A 17543-nucleotide genomic window follows, 5' to 3' on the forward strand; every position below is an offset into this window, starting at 1 on the left:
TAAATATTGGCATGGGAATTAAAGACAGCAATTGTAAAGCTGACCTTTTTAGAATTCAACACCTTCTGGACAGATTGGCAGGTTATGTGGACTTCAGAAACGGTAGCCAATCCTGGAAGCCAGTTCTGCTGTCATCAGCCGGGTGGCATTGGTAGTTATCTGACCTACTGGAGACTTCGTTTTCCTTTTCTGTAAAATGGCAAAAATATAAGAATCAGTAGGGCTAATCAATAGGGTTATCCTGTGGGCATCAGGATAGGGCCTGAACGCAAAGCTCCATCTCTCTTAACCTAGAGTAAGTCGCCCTTCTAGGCCAATGGCTCAGAGAGGAATGAGAATGACAATGACAACTGACCAGGGAACATCCAAGTGTTTCATGATGCCTAGCCATAAACACTTCCTCCCATTTTCTCCTCCCTGCTCCGCTAAGGCAATTGTGGGAACATGTACCCAGATTCTTAAGAAGTAGACTCTTTAAACGCTAGGCCTGATTCCTTGATGACAGAAAATTAAGGTGGAAAGAGCTTTAGGATCTTAGATACTGCACGAGACATATTGTTAAGTGGGAAACAAGGAAGTTACAAAATAGCATGAATAATATGATACCATGTGCATACAACTAATAATTAAAGGAGAAGAAGAGGGACTCTTCGCAAAGGAATCCGATATTTCTGGAGGAAATTGATGACTGCCTCGGAGGAAGAGACAGAGCTGTCTATGCAAAGGAATCAGATATTTCTGGAGGAAACTGATGCCTGCCTCGGAGGAAGAGACAGAGCTGTCTATCTGGGATGGTCGGACAGAGACTTCACTTTCGGTACCTCTTGCATTTTGTGCTGTGATCTTCTATTACCTAAGCACAGTCATCATGGAAAATTTAGATTAAAAAAAAAAAAAGGCCAGCCAACACTCCCAGACCCAGAGGAATGCTGTGGCCACAGATGCAGGTGGCAGCCCAGCTGGGAGGAGGACCCAGGCTTCCTGAGCCAGCCCGGCTGCCTCGCGAGATGGCTGGGGGGTCAGTGGAAGGCCGAGTGGCTCCGGGAGCTGAAAGGGTCCATTCTTCTCTTGTCTCTCGCCTTGTACCTCTTGGCCTGCAGTGTGCAGTGGAGTCTTCAGGAAGTTTTCAGATCCTTCCCCAGGACAGCTGTGAGAAGGAACAAAATGGACTGAGCCATTGGTGTCTTTCCAGACCCGGGCACCAGAAAGACTGGGCACTGTGTGCCCACACGGGCCCAGCCACAGCAGGTCGTCCAAGCTGTCTGTGGCCGCCCGGCGGAGACAGGAAGAAAGGCTGGGAGAGCGTCTTCAAAGACCGCACACGCCTGCCCAGGAGAGGCTGAAACCTTCTTCTTTGAACTCTTCTCCTTCCCTAATTGCTGGTCCATGGAGACCGAGCTGAAAATTAGTTTAAATGCTAAATTGAGTTTCAAACCACGAGTCTCAGCCCCTCTAGAAACAGGACACCGTGTAAAAATAGAAACTTTAAGTCAACTTGTTTTTCTAAGCTTTATACAGCTTTGCCGTGAGGTCCAGAGTCCTTTGGCAAATAAGTGATGTTTGAAGAGATTCAGGTGTGCTGGGAGGGTTCGTTCAGGATAGAATTGGCTACTCTTCGTTGTAAAAAAGTCAAGACAGCCTAAAGTAATCCTGAAAGAACATGCTTTGCCTGAATCAAGTTTAGCATCAGAGCAGCCATAACCCTCTGCCGAGATTCTTCAGAACCATGCAGTTGGAGGGGTAGAAGCCAGGCTCATTCTTTCAGGGATGGAATCAAATGGTAATTAAAAGCAAATGATTGCCAGGGTCGTTAGAGATGCCAGAGCCTCAGGATCAGACTCGTAAGCAAATGGAACTGGTCTTTCTCCAAAATCCTGCACTGATTTAACTACAGGATCGTAAATCAAAGGGGCTGTCTGAAAACGAGACAGCCTTCCCCAGGCTGTGCATCTGAAATACTCAATCCCAGCACACGTACAGCGGGGGAGCCACACACGGGAGGAAGAAAAGCACCGGACTTCGGGAGTATCTGAGCACTGCAGGACAACAGCGCGCTGCGCTTTCTCTCTCAAATTCTTTAGGAGCCACTAGGCTGTGAGCCAGCTTATGTTTTTGAGGTAGCATGCGTCTCGGAGGCTTTTTAGAGGATGTGTGAGCTGTGCGGCTTCCTGATATCAGTGACACCGTGGGGATGTTGAGTCAGGTGGCCTTGGGGTCTGGACTTTTCAGCCCAGCTGCAGGAGCCGGCGTGGAGGGACATCTCCCCGAGCATGTGCTTGGTGTGGCTCCTGGGTGGGTGGGCGACCGCGTCTCTGGTGTATAGAAGGAGCCAAGTGCTTGTGGAAGAATTCCATGCCACTTCTCTTTCTGCTGGTGTGGATTTGCAGAGGTGATGGGAGATGAAGAAGGTGGTGGACGACCAGAAGTTCAAGAAGTCGTGACCTAAGACAGTTTCAAGAACTAGTCTTACAGGAAGGAGGGCCCTAGAAGAAAACTGACTGCTCCTTGGAGCCACGTGTTTCCTATAAGGTAGCAAATGTTGCACAATTCTATAAAAAAAAAAAAAAAACGGAGCTGGCAACTGGGATCCGTCGAGGGGGTCTTGACCCTGAAGGGGTTGCTTTTGTGGACATTTCATCTGGGCCGAGGTGTGCAGTGTCACAATTGCTGGGCTACACGGCTGCTGATACACACTTTTATTGCAGAAACAGCTCATTCTATTTCTTGACTCCAGAGTATTTCAGCAGATAAACAGGCATGCAAGGTTGCTTTATTTAAGGAGTTAGGGGACCAGGAAATATTTGTTGTCAGGGACAATGCAAGTGGTAAACATTTTATCCCTTAAAAGGCAAGAAAGCTCAGAGAACATGAGGAAAGCCTGCAAAAGCAGGAAATTGGCCATTTAAAAAGTACGCATGAGGTCCCTCCTCCAGGGAGTGTTTGCTGAGCCCCGAGGGGAGAAAGGAAGAGGATGGGCCAGCCAGGAGTGCCCAGTGGATTTACAGCAGATTTAATAAGTCTACTTTAATTATTTAAATGAATCAAAATGCATTGGAGTGGAAGAAAGAAACAAGTAAAAAGAAATGAGAATTCTTTTTGGAAACCACTCCTGAAGTCTTTTAAAGAGCCATCTTCTCAGGGCCCTTTTCCCCAGCTGCTGGGTCAGCGGCCATGTGTATGTATAAGAAGGTGAAGGCAAAATCGTCTTTTTCGTCATTCTAATGTTAACTAAAACAGAAAAGGACTTTGTGAGCTCACTTCTCAGATTCTAAGCTGCCTTGGAAGCCCATTTCCAGAAGGCTAATGTTGCTCCTGAGGACCTCTCAGCTGCCCCTGCTCAACTCCAGGACGCAGAAGTGTTCCGTTGAGTTTTGCTCCCCTCTGCTTCGCAGCCAACGACAGGCCCAGGAATTAGCAGCCTGGTTTCTCCTTTTCTCCCTCATCCTCCTGGCCCAGGCCCCTTCCTGGATGGTGGTAACAGGCCCAGGGTGGCTGTGCAGCCTCCCTGAGGCTCTCTGAGTTCCCCTGGCCCCACAGAGGTGCCTGCATTCTGGCAGGGATGGCAGGGTCCTGGCAGCTGCACAGGGTCTGTACACTGAGGGAACTGCCCGCACCTGCGGGGATCAGGTGCCGGGCGGCAGGTGCCTCGGTCCATCCGGGCTGCCATAGTGAAGCAGCATGGACTGGCGACAGCCACTCACTTCTCACAGTTCTGGATGTTGGAGGGCCAAGATCAAGGCACCAGCAGAGTGGGAGGCTGGAATCCTGGTCAGGGCTCTCCCGGGTTGCAGACTGCTGTATCCTCCCCTTGTATCCTCATGTGGCAGCAAGACAGCTGGATAACTCTCAGCCTCTTTTATAAGGGCACTAATCCCCTTCTTAAGGGCTGCACCCTCATGACCTAGTCACCCCCCACAGACCCCACCTCCTAATTTCCTCACATTGGTGGTAAGGATTTTAACATGGATTTTGAGGGGACACAAACATTCAGTGTATTGCAGTGGGATAGACAGCAAGCCTGCCTGGGCAGTCTGTACCTAAAGCCACAGCTCTTCACCCACTTCCTTCTGAAAGTAGCATCATCGTGCTATCTTTAGTTGATTAAAATGAGCCCGAGTTCACAAACTCCTAGAATCCCAGATCTGAAAAGCACCCTGAGTTCCCTCCCACAAGGGAGGTGGGGGCCCATCATTTGTGATGAATGCTAACTACTCCATTTAACTCTTTACATATCCAATGCCAGCTTTCTCTCCATTTGCCTGTTAGCCAAAAGCCCTGTGCAGTTCTCTTCTGGATGTCGTGGGAGATACGACAAAGAGAGAACACTTGGTCGTGGCCTCAGAGAACTCGTAATAGAGAAGACCCGAGAAGGATGTACCTGCAGGGTTATCTACAGCAGAAATTTAATCAAATACTCGGCACATCGCAGTCACAAAGAAAGCTTTCAATGTGAGCCATTGGCCACTGTAGGTTTCTTTGTGAGAAACATTCGTGTGCTTTTTATCCCAGGGAACAAAACCCTAGGAAAGGAAGTTTCCATCATCTACTCCCATTTTTCCTCCTTCTTGAACAAAACTTTTAGCTCAAGGAACAGTGCTTTTGAAGACTTGTGTTTCATGCGGCCTGCTTCCTTAGTTGATCTGTTCACAACAAGATCACATCAAGTAAATTCTTCCATTCTGGGAAGATGGCGAAAACAAGTGGATCCTGTCAGCAAGTGCTGATGAACCACCTCTCCAGAAATAAATATTGGCAGGCAGGGCACAGAGCAAGCCTGGAGCATCCCCATCAGTCATGGGCCGGAGAAGACCTTTTCCTGGGCTGGAGTCCTTGCTGGGGAAACGTCTGATCTTTGCAGCCTGTGAGGCAACGCTGGCCAGGAGGCAGCACTCAGCAAGTCCTAAAACCAAATTACTATCCTGGCCCCACTTTGGGCTTGTAAAGTCATCTGACTGTTTCTCTCCAGGTGCCTTAGTTGCCTCATCTGCCGTGGTCTCCTGGGAGGTTGTAAAGTCTAAGGAGATGCTGTACTTGAGCCCTCGAGACTCGAATACCCTGTGAATGCTCGCTGTGGTTATTTAACTTGTTACCTGCAGCTAAGCAGGAATCAGAGAGCAGAGTAGGCAGAACCCCACTCTTTGCCTAGAACATTGCTCATTGATAAAGTATAAGCTTCTTTCGCATTTTTAGAATAAGCTTAATTTTTTTCCCAGAGATTATTTGCATAGGATCTTTTTCCTCCCTTCCCCTTTATGATGAACGCTTTTTATAGTGTGTATAAAGCATAGCAACAAGGAAACACTTTCTGGTTCCTCTGCTTTAACCTTCAAATCTTCTGAGTACAGAAGCTCTGGCTTTAAATAGCCTTTTCTAAGATTCAGGGAAAGAAGGTGCCATGGAAGCCAAGTTGGTGAGCCTGGGAGAGGACACTTCTCAAATGAGAGTCACGTCTTGGAACATGGATCCCCAAAAAAGAGGGAATAATTTTACAGAGCAAATGATATTCCACAGTACCAATCACTCACCATGTTTAAAAACTGCATGTGTAATTCTCTTTTCATGTATCCATCTTGGAAGAATGCTGTTTCCAAAAAACATCTCAGAAAAGGGAAACTTTAGAACCAATAATTTCTGCTTCTCTGTAGTTGTGCCTGTAGGTCTCTAATTTTTATTCAGGCCAAAGATTATGAGAATTAGGAGCATAAATTAAAATTTTAAAATTCGTTACAATACAGAGGTATCTCCTTATTCAACGGTGGCTAAAACTGCCCCCTTGTTGACAGTGTCCACAGAGGCCAGAAACAACTCCACTTGTTACGATAACTTTGGTTTCTTCATGGCAGCTAAAGAGTTGTCCCAGCACTTGGGGACGCTGAGGCAGACAGATTGCCCTGAGCTCAGGAGTTTGAGACCAGCCTGGGCAACATGGTGGAACTGCGTCTCTATAAAAAATACAAAAAAACAAAAATTATCTAGCCATGGTGGTGCACACCTGTAGACCCAGCTACTCAGGAGCGTGACGTGGGAGGATGGCTTGAGCCTGGGAGGTGAAGGTTGCAGTGATCCGAGATCACATCACTGCACTCCAGCTTGGGCAACCCCCAGGCTTTCTCTCTCCCATCTCCAACAGAGTGAGACCCTGTCTCAAGAAAAGGAAAAAAAAAAAAAAAAAAAAGGGTAACTAGTCAACAACCAAAAAATAAAAAAAATTTTAAAAATTGGCAAAGGAAAATGTAAATTAAAACCACAATGAGATATCAACTTACCCATTAGGATGGCTATTACAAAATACAAAACAATCAAAACCAGAAAATATCCAGTGTTGGGAAGGATGTGGAGAAACTGGAACTTTATACATTACTGATGGAGATGTAAAATGATTCATCCACTCCAGAAAGTGGTATGGTGGTTCCCCCCAAAAATTAAACATAGAATTACCAAATTGATCCAGCTGTTCTCCTTGTGGGTACATACCCAAAAGAATTAAAAGCAAGGACTTGAACAAACGTAGGGGCACCTATGGTCCTAGCAGCATCAATCACAGTAGCCAAGAGGCGGACGCAACCTAAATGTCCATCGACGTGAATAAATCAACAACATGTGGAATATTCATGCAAGGAATATCAGCCTTGAAAGGATGGAAATTCTGACACATTTTACAACATTGATAAAACTTGAGGAGCTTATACTAAGTGAAATAGGCCAGATACAAAAAGACAAATAGTGATAGTTCCCCTCAGATGAGGCACCTCTAAGAGTCAAATCCATAGAGACAGAAAGGAGAATGGAGGTTTCCAGGGCCAGGAGGGAGAATGGGGCGTTAGTGTTTACTGGGTGCAGATTTTCAGCTGGGAAAGATGAACAGGTTCCAGGGGTAGCCGCACAATAGTGTGAATATAATTTAAAATGTCTAAGATGGCAAATTCTTCGTTAGGTATTTTTTTAACACACACACACACACACACACACACACACACACAGGCATCTAGTTTAGGGATTCAGCAAGACCATACCCAAGAGCCAGGTTTCTCCCATTCCCTGCACCCTCCCTAAATTCTCAGGCCCACCTGGTGGAAAACGAGCCTCCCTGCGCCTGTGCCCCCCACAAAACAAACAAACAAAAACCCTGCCTGGCCTGCTTTTCTCTGCTATGGAACAGCAACACTTCAGCCCAGGACCATCATTTTCCCGAAGTGACCAAGTCCCACTGGGCCCTCATCTGGGAGCTCAGGACCCCGGCCTCATTATTCCTGAAGGAAAGCACCCCTGAAAACACCCATTCTGGAACAGCCGGGGCAACAGCAGTGCCCCATCCCCTCCCCCGAGCCTTGTCCTTGTCTGAGCCAAAGGGCGGTTGCTCCTCGACGTCGTCCCAGAAGCATCTCTTGCAAGAACTAACATCCCTTCTTTCCTTTCTCTTTCCCACCCCCACCCCCAACTTAGAAGCTCTCTGAGCTCCTCCTAAATTGATCCTGCTATTTGAGGAATTAAATCTTTTCAGGAATTGAGATTCTCACCTCCTTAGAGTGACCAGAAATGAAGGAGTCGGCAACTGATGTTTTAAAATTCCCAAATTACAGATGGCAAACCAAGTTGTGGGGACTGGCACAGAGAGGAGGTGGAGGTTGGGGTTGGTGTAAGGAAGCAGGGCTGCCAGCTAGGCTGTGGGGACCTGTCCAGGTGGAGGGGACAGCCGCTACCAGCGATGAGCTGCAAATGGTAGGAGTGCCCAGCTCCTCCTGGCTGATTGGGGAAGATCTGACCCCACGCTTCTTACCCTGATGGAACCAGTGCTCCAAGTGGCCTCTCTTATTTCAGCGTGTGCTGGGCTCAGCTGTAGGTGGTGCTGGGCCAGGGTCCGGCTCCTGTACAGCCTATGTCTCTGGCAACGACCTTTCTGCCTGTGAAACTTTCGTGATTTGAATCCAAGCTCCGAGCCAGTGTCGGGGGCGTGTCACTGGTCCCCACACCAGGACCGCAGTCCTGATTTCAATGGTGACAGTTCCAGCACTTATACAGGAGCCCTGGGCTGGGCACACTATGTCATATTAACTTTCCATCCTGGGTTTTGAATATCAGAACCCTTGTGTAGGTGAAAAATCTGGAACCTTTACCCCGTAGTAGTTGACTAAGGAAACATAAAGCCTAACCTACCGTAATCAGTGATGCTTTCTTTTAAATCAGTTTGTATTTTCTTCACCTTAAGGTGCATTTGAAAGACAGTGGCACATAGGGTGGCAGATAGGCCTTTAATGTTCACACCAAGTGGGTACACTGAGTGGGAACCACCTTAATCTGCTGTTCATTTCTTGCAGCAGTTATGCAAGTAAGTGTCATGATCACCATTGTATAAATGAGGAAGTTGAAATGGAGAGAAACAAATAACTTGCCCAAAATCACCAACTGTGAAGCGGCCGGGGCTGGCCTCGGCCCCTAGAAACTGGGCAGAGCCATCTTTCCGTCACGTAATTAATCACTGGGCTAATGGGCCTCATGCAGGAGCTCTTCTCTATTTCTCCTGTAGCTTGCAAAGGGCAGCTCACTGCTGAGCACAGGTTGCAGGCAGTTTCTCCGTGTGCCCCAAAGCCCTCTGTAGGAAACCACAGGCCAACAAATGCACGTAGAGCCTGGGGACGCCCAGGACTTGGCCTTCATCTCAATGCTGGAGCTATTTGATCCAATCGTTTACAAGCCACAAACCATGTTAGCAAAGGAAACATTCTCTCACACGAAGTGCAACTCCATGCCCATTTAATGCACACAGCAGCAGCGCAAGTTAGCGAGCACAGCTGTTCTCTGAGAAGAATGCTCCTCCTGCCCTCTCTGAGAAACCAAACAGCAACCACAAGGAAATCACGTGTTGAGTGAGGGCTGTAAACCCAAAGACCCTGGTGATTGAAATCTCCAACTTTAAAGAACTGCTAAAGAATAAGTGTGTGGCTACCCAGTCAGTGGGCAGCCCTCAGCCTTGGCCGCAGGGCAGATGTGAGGCCACGAACTGATAGCATGGGAGCATGGGGCTAGGGTGGCCCAGCCGTCCCCAGAACACTGAGCTACCCACTTCTATCTCCCCACCACAGCCTGATCCGCTTGGCACGTGCTGCTAGTGGTCAGCGTTCTGCTAGCCTGCCAGCTTTGCACCCTCTGGGTGGGAGGAGAATAGCGGAGGGATGATCCAGGTGCAGGAGGAGGCAGCGCGGGCTCAGAGATGTCTGGAGACCTTGGTCAGACAGCGAGGCACTGGCACTGTGTTCAAGCACCCTGTGCCCTGACTTCCAGCATCTCTGACTTGTGCACCCCTCGCCAGAGAGGACTTTCTGTGCCACAAACAGCCCTTGTTCCCTGCTGTGTTCCTGTTATAAAATAGACTAGGCATTACAGGGTCTTCTGGAAGGTCAGAGCTGTGACTGTCTTGCTTAAAGCTGAGAAAGCAGGAAGAGGAACACAGAAACCTTCTGAACCTGGAGGCGGGCAGGCCCGGAGAGAGAGCGGTGTGCAGGTGTGCTTGCTGCTCCGCGGCCTCCAGCTCTCCCTTCTTGCAGGCCGCCTCCTCCATTTCCTCTCCTAAAGGACCTTGCGTTTCCTGCGCAACTCCATTTCATCCACAGCCAGTGGAGTGCTGGCCATTTTTTTTTTTCTTTGTGTCTCCTTTTATTATTAAAATAAATTTTAATTGTGGTAAAATACACATAATGTAAAACGTATCATTTAGCCAGTTTTAAGTGTGCAGTTCTGTGACACTGAGGGCATTCACGTTATTATGCAACCATCACCACCTTCCACCTCCAGCACTTTTTCATCTTCCCAGACTGAACCTCTAGTTCATTAAACCACAACTTGTCCCCCCACTTCCAGCCCCTGCTACCACCATTCCACTTTCTGTCTCTATGATTTTGATCACTGTAGGAACCTCATAGGAGTGACATCATACAGTCTCCTTTTGTGTCTGGCTTATTTCACTTACCACGATGACCCCAAGGTTCATCCCTATCGTAGCGGGTGTCAGAACTTCCTGCCTTTCTAAGGCTGAAGGGTATTTCATTGTATGGCTAGACCGCATTTTGTTGATCCATTCATCTGTCAGTGAACACTTGGGGTGCTTCTACCTTTTGGTTATTGTAAATAACCCTGACGTGAACATGGGTGTGCAAATAGCTATTCAAGTCCCTGCTTTCAACTCTCTTGGGTGCATACCCAGAAGTGAGACTGCTGGGTCATATAATTCTGTTTCATTTTTGGTGTTTGTTTGTTTGTTTGAGGAACCACCTTACTGATTTCCACAGTGGCCGGACCGCTCTGCATTCTCATTAGCTGTGTGTCAGGGTTCCAGGGCTCCCATTTCTTCACATCCTTGCCAACTTGTGATTTTTTGATAGCATTTTTGATAGCAGCCATCCTAATGGGTGTGAGGTGCTGCCATCATTTCTTTTTGAAATCAAGTGTCCAGTGCATGTGGTCTGAAAACTTAACAGGATTCTAAAGAGGCCACATCACATGTGAAATGTCTGCGTAGGTCTGTACTGTCAGGCAAACACGTGTGCACTTTGCGTACACAGGCACACATCACTCTCACCTCTGTCTGTGCCCGGAGCGTGATTCCAGTTGGTTCTTGGTGTTGAGGTTGTCACTGATGGTGACCTGGTACCTGGTGAGACCCCATTTGCCAGAAGCACATGTGCACTGTGTTTGTTTCTTGGCTTCAGAACCATGACCACGCCTGCATCGCCTGTCGGATCATCTACCGGTCGGACGAGCACCACCCTCCCATCCTGCCCCCGAAGGCAGACCTGACCATCGGCCTGCACGGGGAGTGGGTGAGCCAGCGCTGCGAGGTGCGCCCCGAAGTCCTCTTCCTCACCCGCCACTTCATCTTCCATGACAACAACAACACCTGGGAGGGCCACTACTACCACTACTCAGACCCGGTGTGCAAGCACCCCACCTTCTCCATCTATGCCCGAGGCCGCTACAGCCGCGGCATGCTGTCCTCCAGGGTCATGGGAGGCACGGAGTTCGTGTTCAAAGGTAGGGTGCCCATCTCGAGTCCCAGTATCACAGCCAATACATGGCCCTGTGACATTTTTGTGGAGACAGAGCTGAGGGAAGGGACCGCTTTTCTGCCTGAGTTCCTAGGAAAGAAATCAGGGAGCCATTTCTGCCTCAGTCCTTCCCAGCGCCCTCTGAGTTTCTCCCTGCTCAGAATGGATCAGGTGGACAGCCTCCGCTTGCAGGCCTGAGTGCGGGAGGAGTCCACTCCCCTGCATGTGGGGAGTTGCCAGTCCAGGGAGGATGTTACTGGGAACGAAATCTCTGGCCAGGTGCAGAGGCTCATGCCTGTAATCCCAACACTTTAGGAAACCAAGGCAGGAAGATCTCATGAGGCCAGAAGTTTGAAACCAGCCTGGGCAACAGAGTGAGGCCCTAACTCTATAAAAAATAAAATAAATTAGCCGGATGTGGTGGCATGTGCCTGTTATCCCAGCTATTCCAGAGGATGAGCTAGGAGGATCGCTTGAGCCCGGGAAGTTGAGGCTGCAGTGAGATATGATCGTGCCACTGTACTCCAGCCTGGGCAACAGAGCAAGACCCCGTCTGTAAAAAAACAAAAAAAGAAATCTCAAGTCTGCGCTTTGTGTTTTTTATACACAACTCTGGCGGATTCCGTGCTGCCCCTCTAATAACACTGCATTTGCTTGCATGCCACAATGCTTTCTCGAGTAGGCAGGAAAGAGGTATTAGTGACACCTCAGGTGCTCAGGGCTGTCCTTTCCAACCCTGAGGTTGTCGTGTAACTGAGAGGTTGTCACCTGCTTGGAGGTGGGAGCATCTGTGGGAAGGTTCAGGCTGTGTCCTTATCATTAAATGAGGAGGGGAGGGAGGGGCTACACCAGGCTGCTAGCAACAAAGCAGGACTTGTGGTTGCTATTTTTAGAAGGTTGCCTTTTTTTTTTCAGTTTGAGCATTTTTGTAAAATGGTGTCGGCCCTATCGTGCCAAATAAAGAGGGATAGCCTCGATCCCAGGTGACTCCTCCAGGATGGCATTCCAGGGTTCAGTCCCATTACTGTAAAATGTTTCTGTTAACCCAGAAAGTCCTGGAAGACTTTAGCCCTCCTTTTGGGTAGCAAGGTTTGCTCCAGGAATACAGGCCCTTTGAGAAACTTAATTGAGAGCAAGCAATCTTTACTTGACTCCACCCCGAAGCTCATCGTGTTATACACGGAACTGGCCCCCTGGAGGGACCTTCAGAAGCAATTCTCTACAAAAGCTGGGGTTTGTATTTAATTGATTTACTCACATTTTTCTTGCTTGCAGCCTAACTTATTTTAGATGCCTGATGTATGGGCCCGTAGGAATGTGGGAGAATGTCAACTAGAATAGGTGTTTGACACCAAAACTTTTAGAAACCCGAAAACCTTTTGATAAAAGCAAAATTCCAGCCTTTGTTGAGTATTTTTTTCAATCCCAAGGAGTCAGCATCACCAAATAAAACTCCTGAGGAGCACTCCAAGCTGTAGTTTTATTTCTTGCCTGCAGGCACTCCCAGCTGTATTCCGGGATCAGTGTTTCTGCACCAGATGGTGTGTGTCGCGTGGCCACACCTGCAGCATATCGGTGTTACTGCCACCCAGATCAACAGGTTGAACTCTTCCCCGCCTGACAGTGCTGTGACGGCTACTGCAGTCAGACGGGTGGGTCCGTAGGTGGGACTGTTTTTGGAAAAGAAGCCTGTCTAGTTAGAGTGTGGCCAGTGCTTTCTGGGTGGTTTTCTGGGTCCCAGGCCTACTCCCTGGAGTCACGGAACTCTCGTCTCTCCTTGGCAGTGAATCACATGAAGGTCACTCCCATGGATGCAGCCACAGCCTCACTGCTCAACGTCTTCAACGGGAATGAGTGTGGGGCCGAGGGCTCCTGGCAGGTGGGCATCCAGCAGGATGTGACCCACACCAATGGCTGCGTGGCCCTGGGCATCAAACTACCTCACACGGAGTACGAGATCTTCAAAATGGAACAGGATGCCCGGGGACGCTATCTGCTGTTCAATGGCCAGAGGCCCAGCGATGGGTCCAGTCCAGACAGGCCAGAGAAGAGAGCCACGTCCTACCAGATGCCCTTGGTTCAGTGTGCCTCCTCTTCGCCGAGGGCAGAGGACCTCGCAGAAGACAGTGGAAGCCACCTGTATGGCCGGGCCCCTGGGAGGCACACCTGGCCCCTGCTGCTGGCTGCACTCGCCTGCCTTGTCACTCTGCTGCATTGGAACATCCGCAGATAGAAGTTTTAGAAAGTTGTATTTTTCCAAACCAGGATTCCTTACTATTGACAGATTTTCTTTACCGAAAGAAAAGACATTTATTCTTTTGATGCACTTGAATGCCAGAGAACTGTCCTTCTTTTTCTCCTCTCCCTCCCTCCCCGCCCCTGAGTCATGAACAGCAAGGAGTGTTTGAAGTTTCTGCTTTGAACTCCGTCCAGCCTGATCCCTGGCCTGAGCAACTTCACAACAGTAATTGCACTTTAAGACAGCCGAGAGTTTTGGACGAGCGTGTTTGGTAGCAGGGATGAAAGCTAAGGCCTCTTATTTTTTTCTCTTAATTATTATTATATTTCTGAGTTAAACTTAGAAGAAAGAACTATCAAGCTACAGTTTTTCCTGCCATTTTCCTGTGGTTGCAGCCTGTCTTCCTTTGAAATTGTTTTACTCTCTGAGTTTTATATGCTGGAATCCAATGCAGAGTTGGTTTGGGACTGTGATCAAGACACCTTTTATTAATAAAGAAGAGACACAGGTGTAGATATGTATATACAAAAAGATGTACGGTCTGGCTATACCACCTTCCTAGCCTTTATGCAAAAAAAAGGGGAGAATCAAAGCTCTCATTTCAGAAATGTTGCGTGGAAAAGTATCTGTAATTAAAGTTTCGAAGTAATTTAACCTATTTTTACATCATTTGTCTTACCTTGTTGAGAGAGGAGACTCGCTTGTTGGCTTCTGGTTGTTGTAGGAGGCATGTGGCTTCCTAGCCCTCTCAGTAGACAGGATCACTGGGAAAACAGCAACGTCAATCCTGTTACACAGGAGCAGTGACACAGGGGTGGCTGCAGGGTGGTACACGCCACACAAATGATAGAGAAAGTGTCCGTTCATTGCAGTTTCCTCTTCCTGGGGGACCTGAACCCTGACTCACTGTCTTGTTAGGGGCAGGTGGAGGAAACGGCACTCTGGCATCCATGCCACCTTCGAAGATGAACATGCAGAGACAGAACTTTAGCTGCTCAGAGAGAGTGCAGTGGGCATGGTCTGCCCTGGGGCCTTGCTCCGTTAGACCCTGACTTGGCATGCAACCAAGTCTTTGTGTGAAGCCATCCTATCGCTGCACACACTGACCCACTCAGTGTCTCCTGCCGCTGATGTGGCTCTGTGCTGGTGGTTTCAGGGCCAGTGTGCTTCTTCGCAGGGACATTAGGAGGGCGCAGGAGTGCATGTCTGCCCATTCCTTTGGAGTATCGTGGATGGTGCTATCCAGCACCAAGTGTTACTGCTCGCAGAGACTGAGGAGGGGAAGCGGGAGTAACTGAAAGCCAGATGGAACAAAAGCAAACATGGAAACCATGATCACGGCGAAGAGCCATCCTGGTATTTAAGAATTAACTTTATGAAATACTGCAGCATTCGGTGTGGCATTAAGTTATAATGACCGCATAGAGTACCAAAGTGCTTTATATTTAGAATATATTTTAAGTTGTGGTGCAGACTGAGGGGGCTTATTCAAAATGAAAATACTAACTTAAATGTCTACCAAGTTCAACAAACAAAGATGTCAAAATACTCTCACAAATACATTTTATCTGTGGATCTATTTAATACTGATACTATCTTTAAAAGACATAATAGGCCGGACGCGGTGGCTCAAGCCTGTAATCCCAGCACTTTGGGAGGCCAAGACAGGCAGATCATGAGGTCAGGAGATCGAGACCATCCTGGCTAACATGGTGAAACCCCGTCTCTCCTAAAAAAAATACAAAAAAACTAGCCGGGCGAGGTGGCGGGCGCCTGTAGTCCCAGCTACTCGGGAGGCTGAGGCAGGAGAATGGCGTAAACCCAGGAGGCGGAGCTTGCAGTGAGCTGAGATCCGGCCACTGCATTCCAGCCTGGGCGACAGAGCAAGACTCCGTCTCAAAAAAAAAAAAAAAAAGACATAATAAAATCATGTGAAAAACTGTATTCACTGGTGAAGAATACCTCAGTGACTTACCACAATTCAGTTCACAGGCACTCCCCTAGACTCAGCTATTGGTGCTTCTTAAAAATATGCTATATATACACACATATACGTATACACAAATATATAGATATTAACGTGTATACAATGTATGTATATGTATGTATTTCTTAAGGATGATACGAAATTCATGTGGTCTTACCACTTTCTGATACTACATAAATCCTAACCCACAAGAAACAACAGAATTTACTCACGGGTCACCGGCACCTTAGCTTTCTGCCTGATGCCATCTCACCCACGTACACTCCATCTTATCTTGGTTGTGTTGTGTTAGCCCAAATAAGACTCTAAATTCCCCCGTGTCCCACGATGATCTCCACGTTACGGGATTTCCCATCACCTCCAAGAAACAGTGATTGACCTCTAAGAGCCGTTCAGGGTTGAGTGTCAGAAATGTTAACTCGAGCCCATGGCGCTCTATCTGAGGAAGGCGTGTCTGGCCCCTAAATATTCCATCACAAGCTCAAAGTACACAGCACGCAATCAGTGCTGGCCAGCCTCCCCCTCAGTTAGGAACAGGTCATTCTACGTGGGAATACCAGATTCAGGGAAGGTGGTGAAGAGTGAATAAGACCTGCTGGGACCAGGCTTCCTCCCCGGGGAGCAGGCTGATGAGGGCCAGGTCGGAAGGCTGTTCTTTGGGCAATCGTAAAATCTGGGTGTCATTTAGACTTCTACTTCATACCATCCAAGTTGACCTGGGGCTCAAAAGGAAATTCCTGGCCTTCTGACTATAGCTGGTACAGAACTAAAGGTCGGTTTGCTCAGACACGACAAGTTCCGGTGTCAGAGAGCAGGATCACACATCACGCTCAGGTCTGCCACCTCCAGGTGACGTCATCGTAGCAGTCCGCAACAGTTGTCTGATCCCGTGGGGGCATGCTACGGTAACTCAGCAGCACCACCACGAAGGGCCTGTCAGGGAGGCCCAGCAGGGACCACACGCACCTGTGGGAACGACTTGACTGTAGGCTCTTGTGGTTTCTGGGTGAAGGAAGAGCTTTACTGATAACAAACAAGCCATTCTCTATTCCACTAACTCTTAAAATATATTCTGAAAACAAAGATGATCTTCACAACAGTGTTGTGTTTTAACATTGCAATGTTTTGTCTTGACATGGTACACCCAATCCTTGGAAGACAAACTAGGAACACAGCAATGGGATACCGAAGTCAGCAGACAGCATCTAATTAGGCATTGCGGGACACTGTCCTCAAAGGAAAATGCCAGAGAGCCTGGGGACAGGGAGAGAGTGGGTCCACTCACACGCAGAGACCTTCCCTACCCCACACAGCCTTCTCTGGCTTTCTTGAGACATCTGAGCTTTCTTTCTGCTTTTTTTGGTTTTTTTTTTTTTTGAGATGGAGTCTCGCTCTGTCGCCCAGGCTGGAGTGCAGTGGCGCCATCTCGGCTCACTGCAAGCTCCACCTCCCGGGTTCACGCCATTCTCCTGCCTCAGCCTCCTGAGTAGCTGGGACTACAGGCATCTGCCACCACGCCCGGCTAATTTTTTGTATTTTCAGTAGAGACAGGGTTTCACCGTGTTAGCCAGGATGGTCTCGATCTCCTGACCTCGTGATCCGCCCACCTCAGCCTCCCAAAGTGCTGGGATTACAGGCGTGAGCCACCGCACCTGGCCGACATCTGAGCTTTCATGAGTCCAGACATCTTTTATGGAAATATCTGCATCAAGAACAAATGCAGTTTGGATCAATGTTTCCCACCAATATCTAGATTTATGAGAAAATGCCAAGCGTTCTTTTCTTACCAGTAAGAGAATCACATGTCCTAAAGAAAAGAATTAAATTCTTCAAATCCCCAAATCTAAGACTGTTCCTGAGTGTTCCTGGCTTGGGTCAACAATCTCTAAATATAAAATTGGGCTCCTGTTTGGTCACAATCCCATTTTCCTGGTGTTTGACTAGGCAGAAGTGACACTGTCTTGGAAAAAAAAGTTAGAGAAGTATGGCCTTCAACTTCTCCATCAGCTGAGATGTGATCAAATTGACACACTGCACTTTATATAGTCATACCTAGTCAAGAGAGACCTACCTGATGCCACCCAAGCTGTGAAACTGGACGCACATGCACCTCCTTTACTCCAATGCACAGCTGCTCTTGAAAGCAGGTGGCAGTGTCTGACCCTAGCCTCCCATTCCAAGAATAAGGCCATGGTTTCCACAGGCTCAGCTTGGTCACTTTGTTTCTGATGTCTATGGAACAACCACTTCCATAGCCTACGGCCTCTGAAGCACTCCG

General features: G+C 48.2%; 1 protein-coding gene and 1 long non-coding RNA gene across 3 annotated transcripts in view; one reads left to right on the plus strand and one right to left on the minus strand.

The window, feature by feature from the left end:
* APCDD1 (APC down-regulated 1) overlaps positions 1 to 13936 on the plus strand; it is a 34740-nt gene extending 20804 nt beyond the window's left edge. For both annotated transcript variants that reach the window (XM_033178359.1, XM_033178360.1), the window contains 2 exons: positions 10704 to 11025; positions 12824 to 13936. In XM_033178359.1, the coding sequence (XP_033034250.1) occupies positions 10704 to 11025; positions 12824 to 13272 (771 nt within the window). In that variant the 3' untranslated portion in view covers positions 13273 to 13936. The remainder of the gene's footprint in view (positions 1 to 10703; positions 11026 to 12823) is intronic.
* Positions 1 to 17543, minus strand: part of LOC117064160 — a 52641-nt gene that overhangs the window by 2795 nt on the left and 32303 nt on the right. The window contains exons 3-5 of the long non-coding RNA XR_004429295.1: positions 13958 to 14042; positions 1087 to 1147; positions 63 to 189 (exon numbers count right to left, since the gene is read on the minus strand). This is a non-coding gene — a long non-coding RNA (uncharacterized LOC117064160). The remainder of the gene's footprint in view (positions 1 to 62; positions 190 to 1086; positions 1148 to 13957; positions 14043 to 17543) is intronic.

Source organism: Trachypithecus francoisi, unplaced genomic scaffold (genome assembly GCF_009764315.1).
Source record: "Trachypithecus francoisi isolate TF-2019V2 unplaced genomic scaffold, Tfra_2.0 Lachesis_group19, whole genome shotgun sequence".
Taxonomy (NCBI): Eukaryota; Metazoa; Chordata; class Mammalia; order Primates; family Cercopithecidae; genus Trachypithecus; species Trachypithecus francoisi.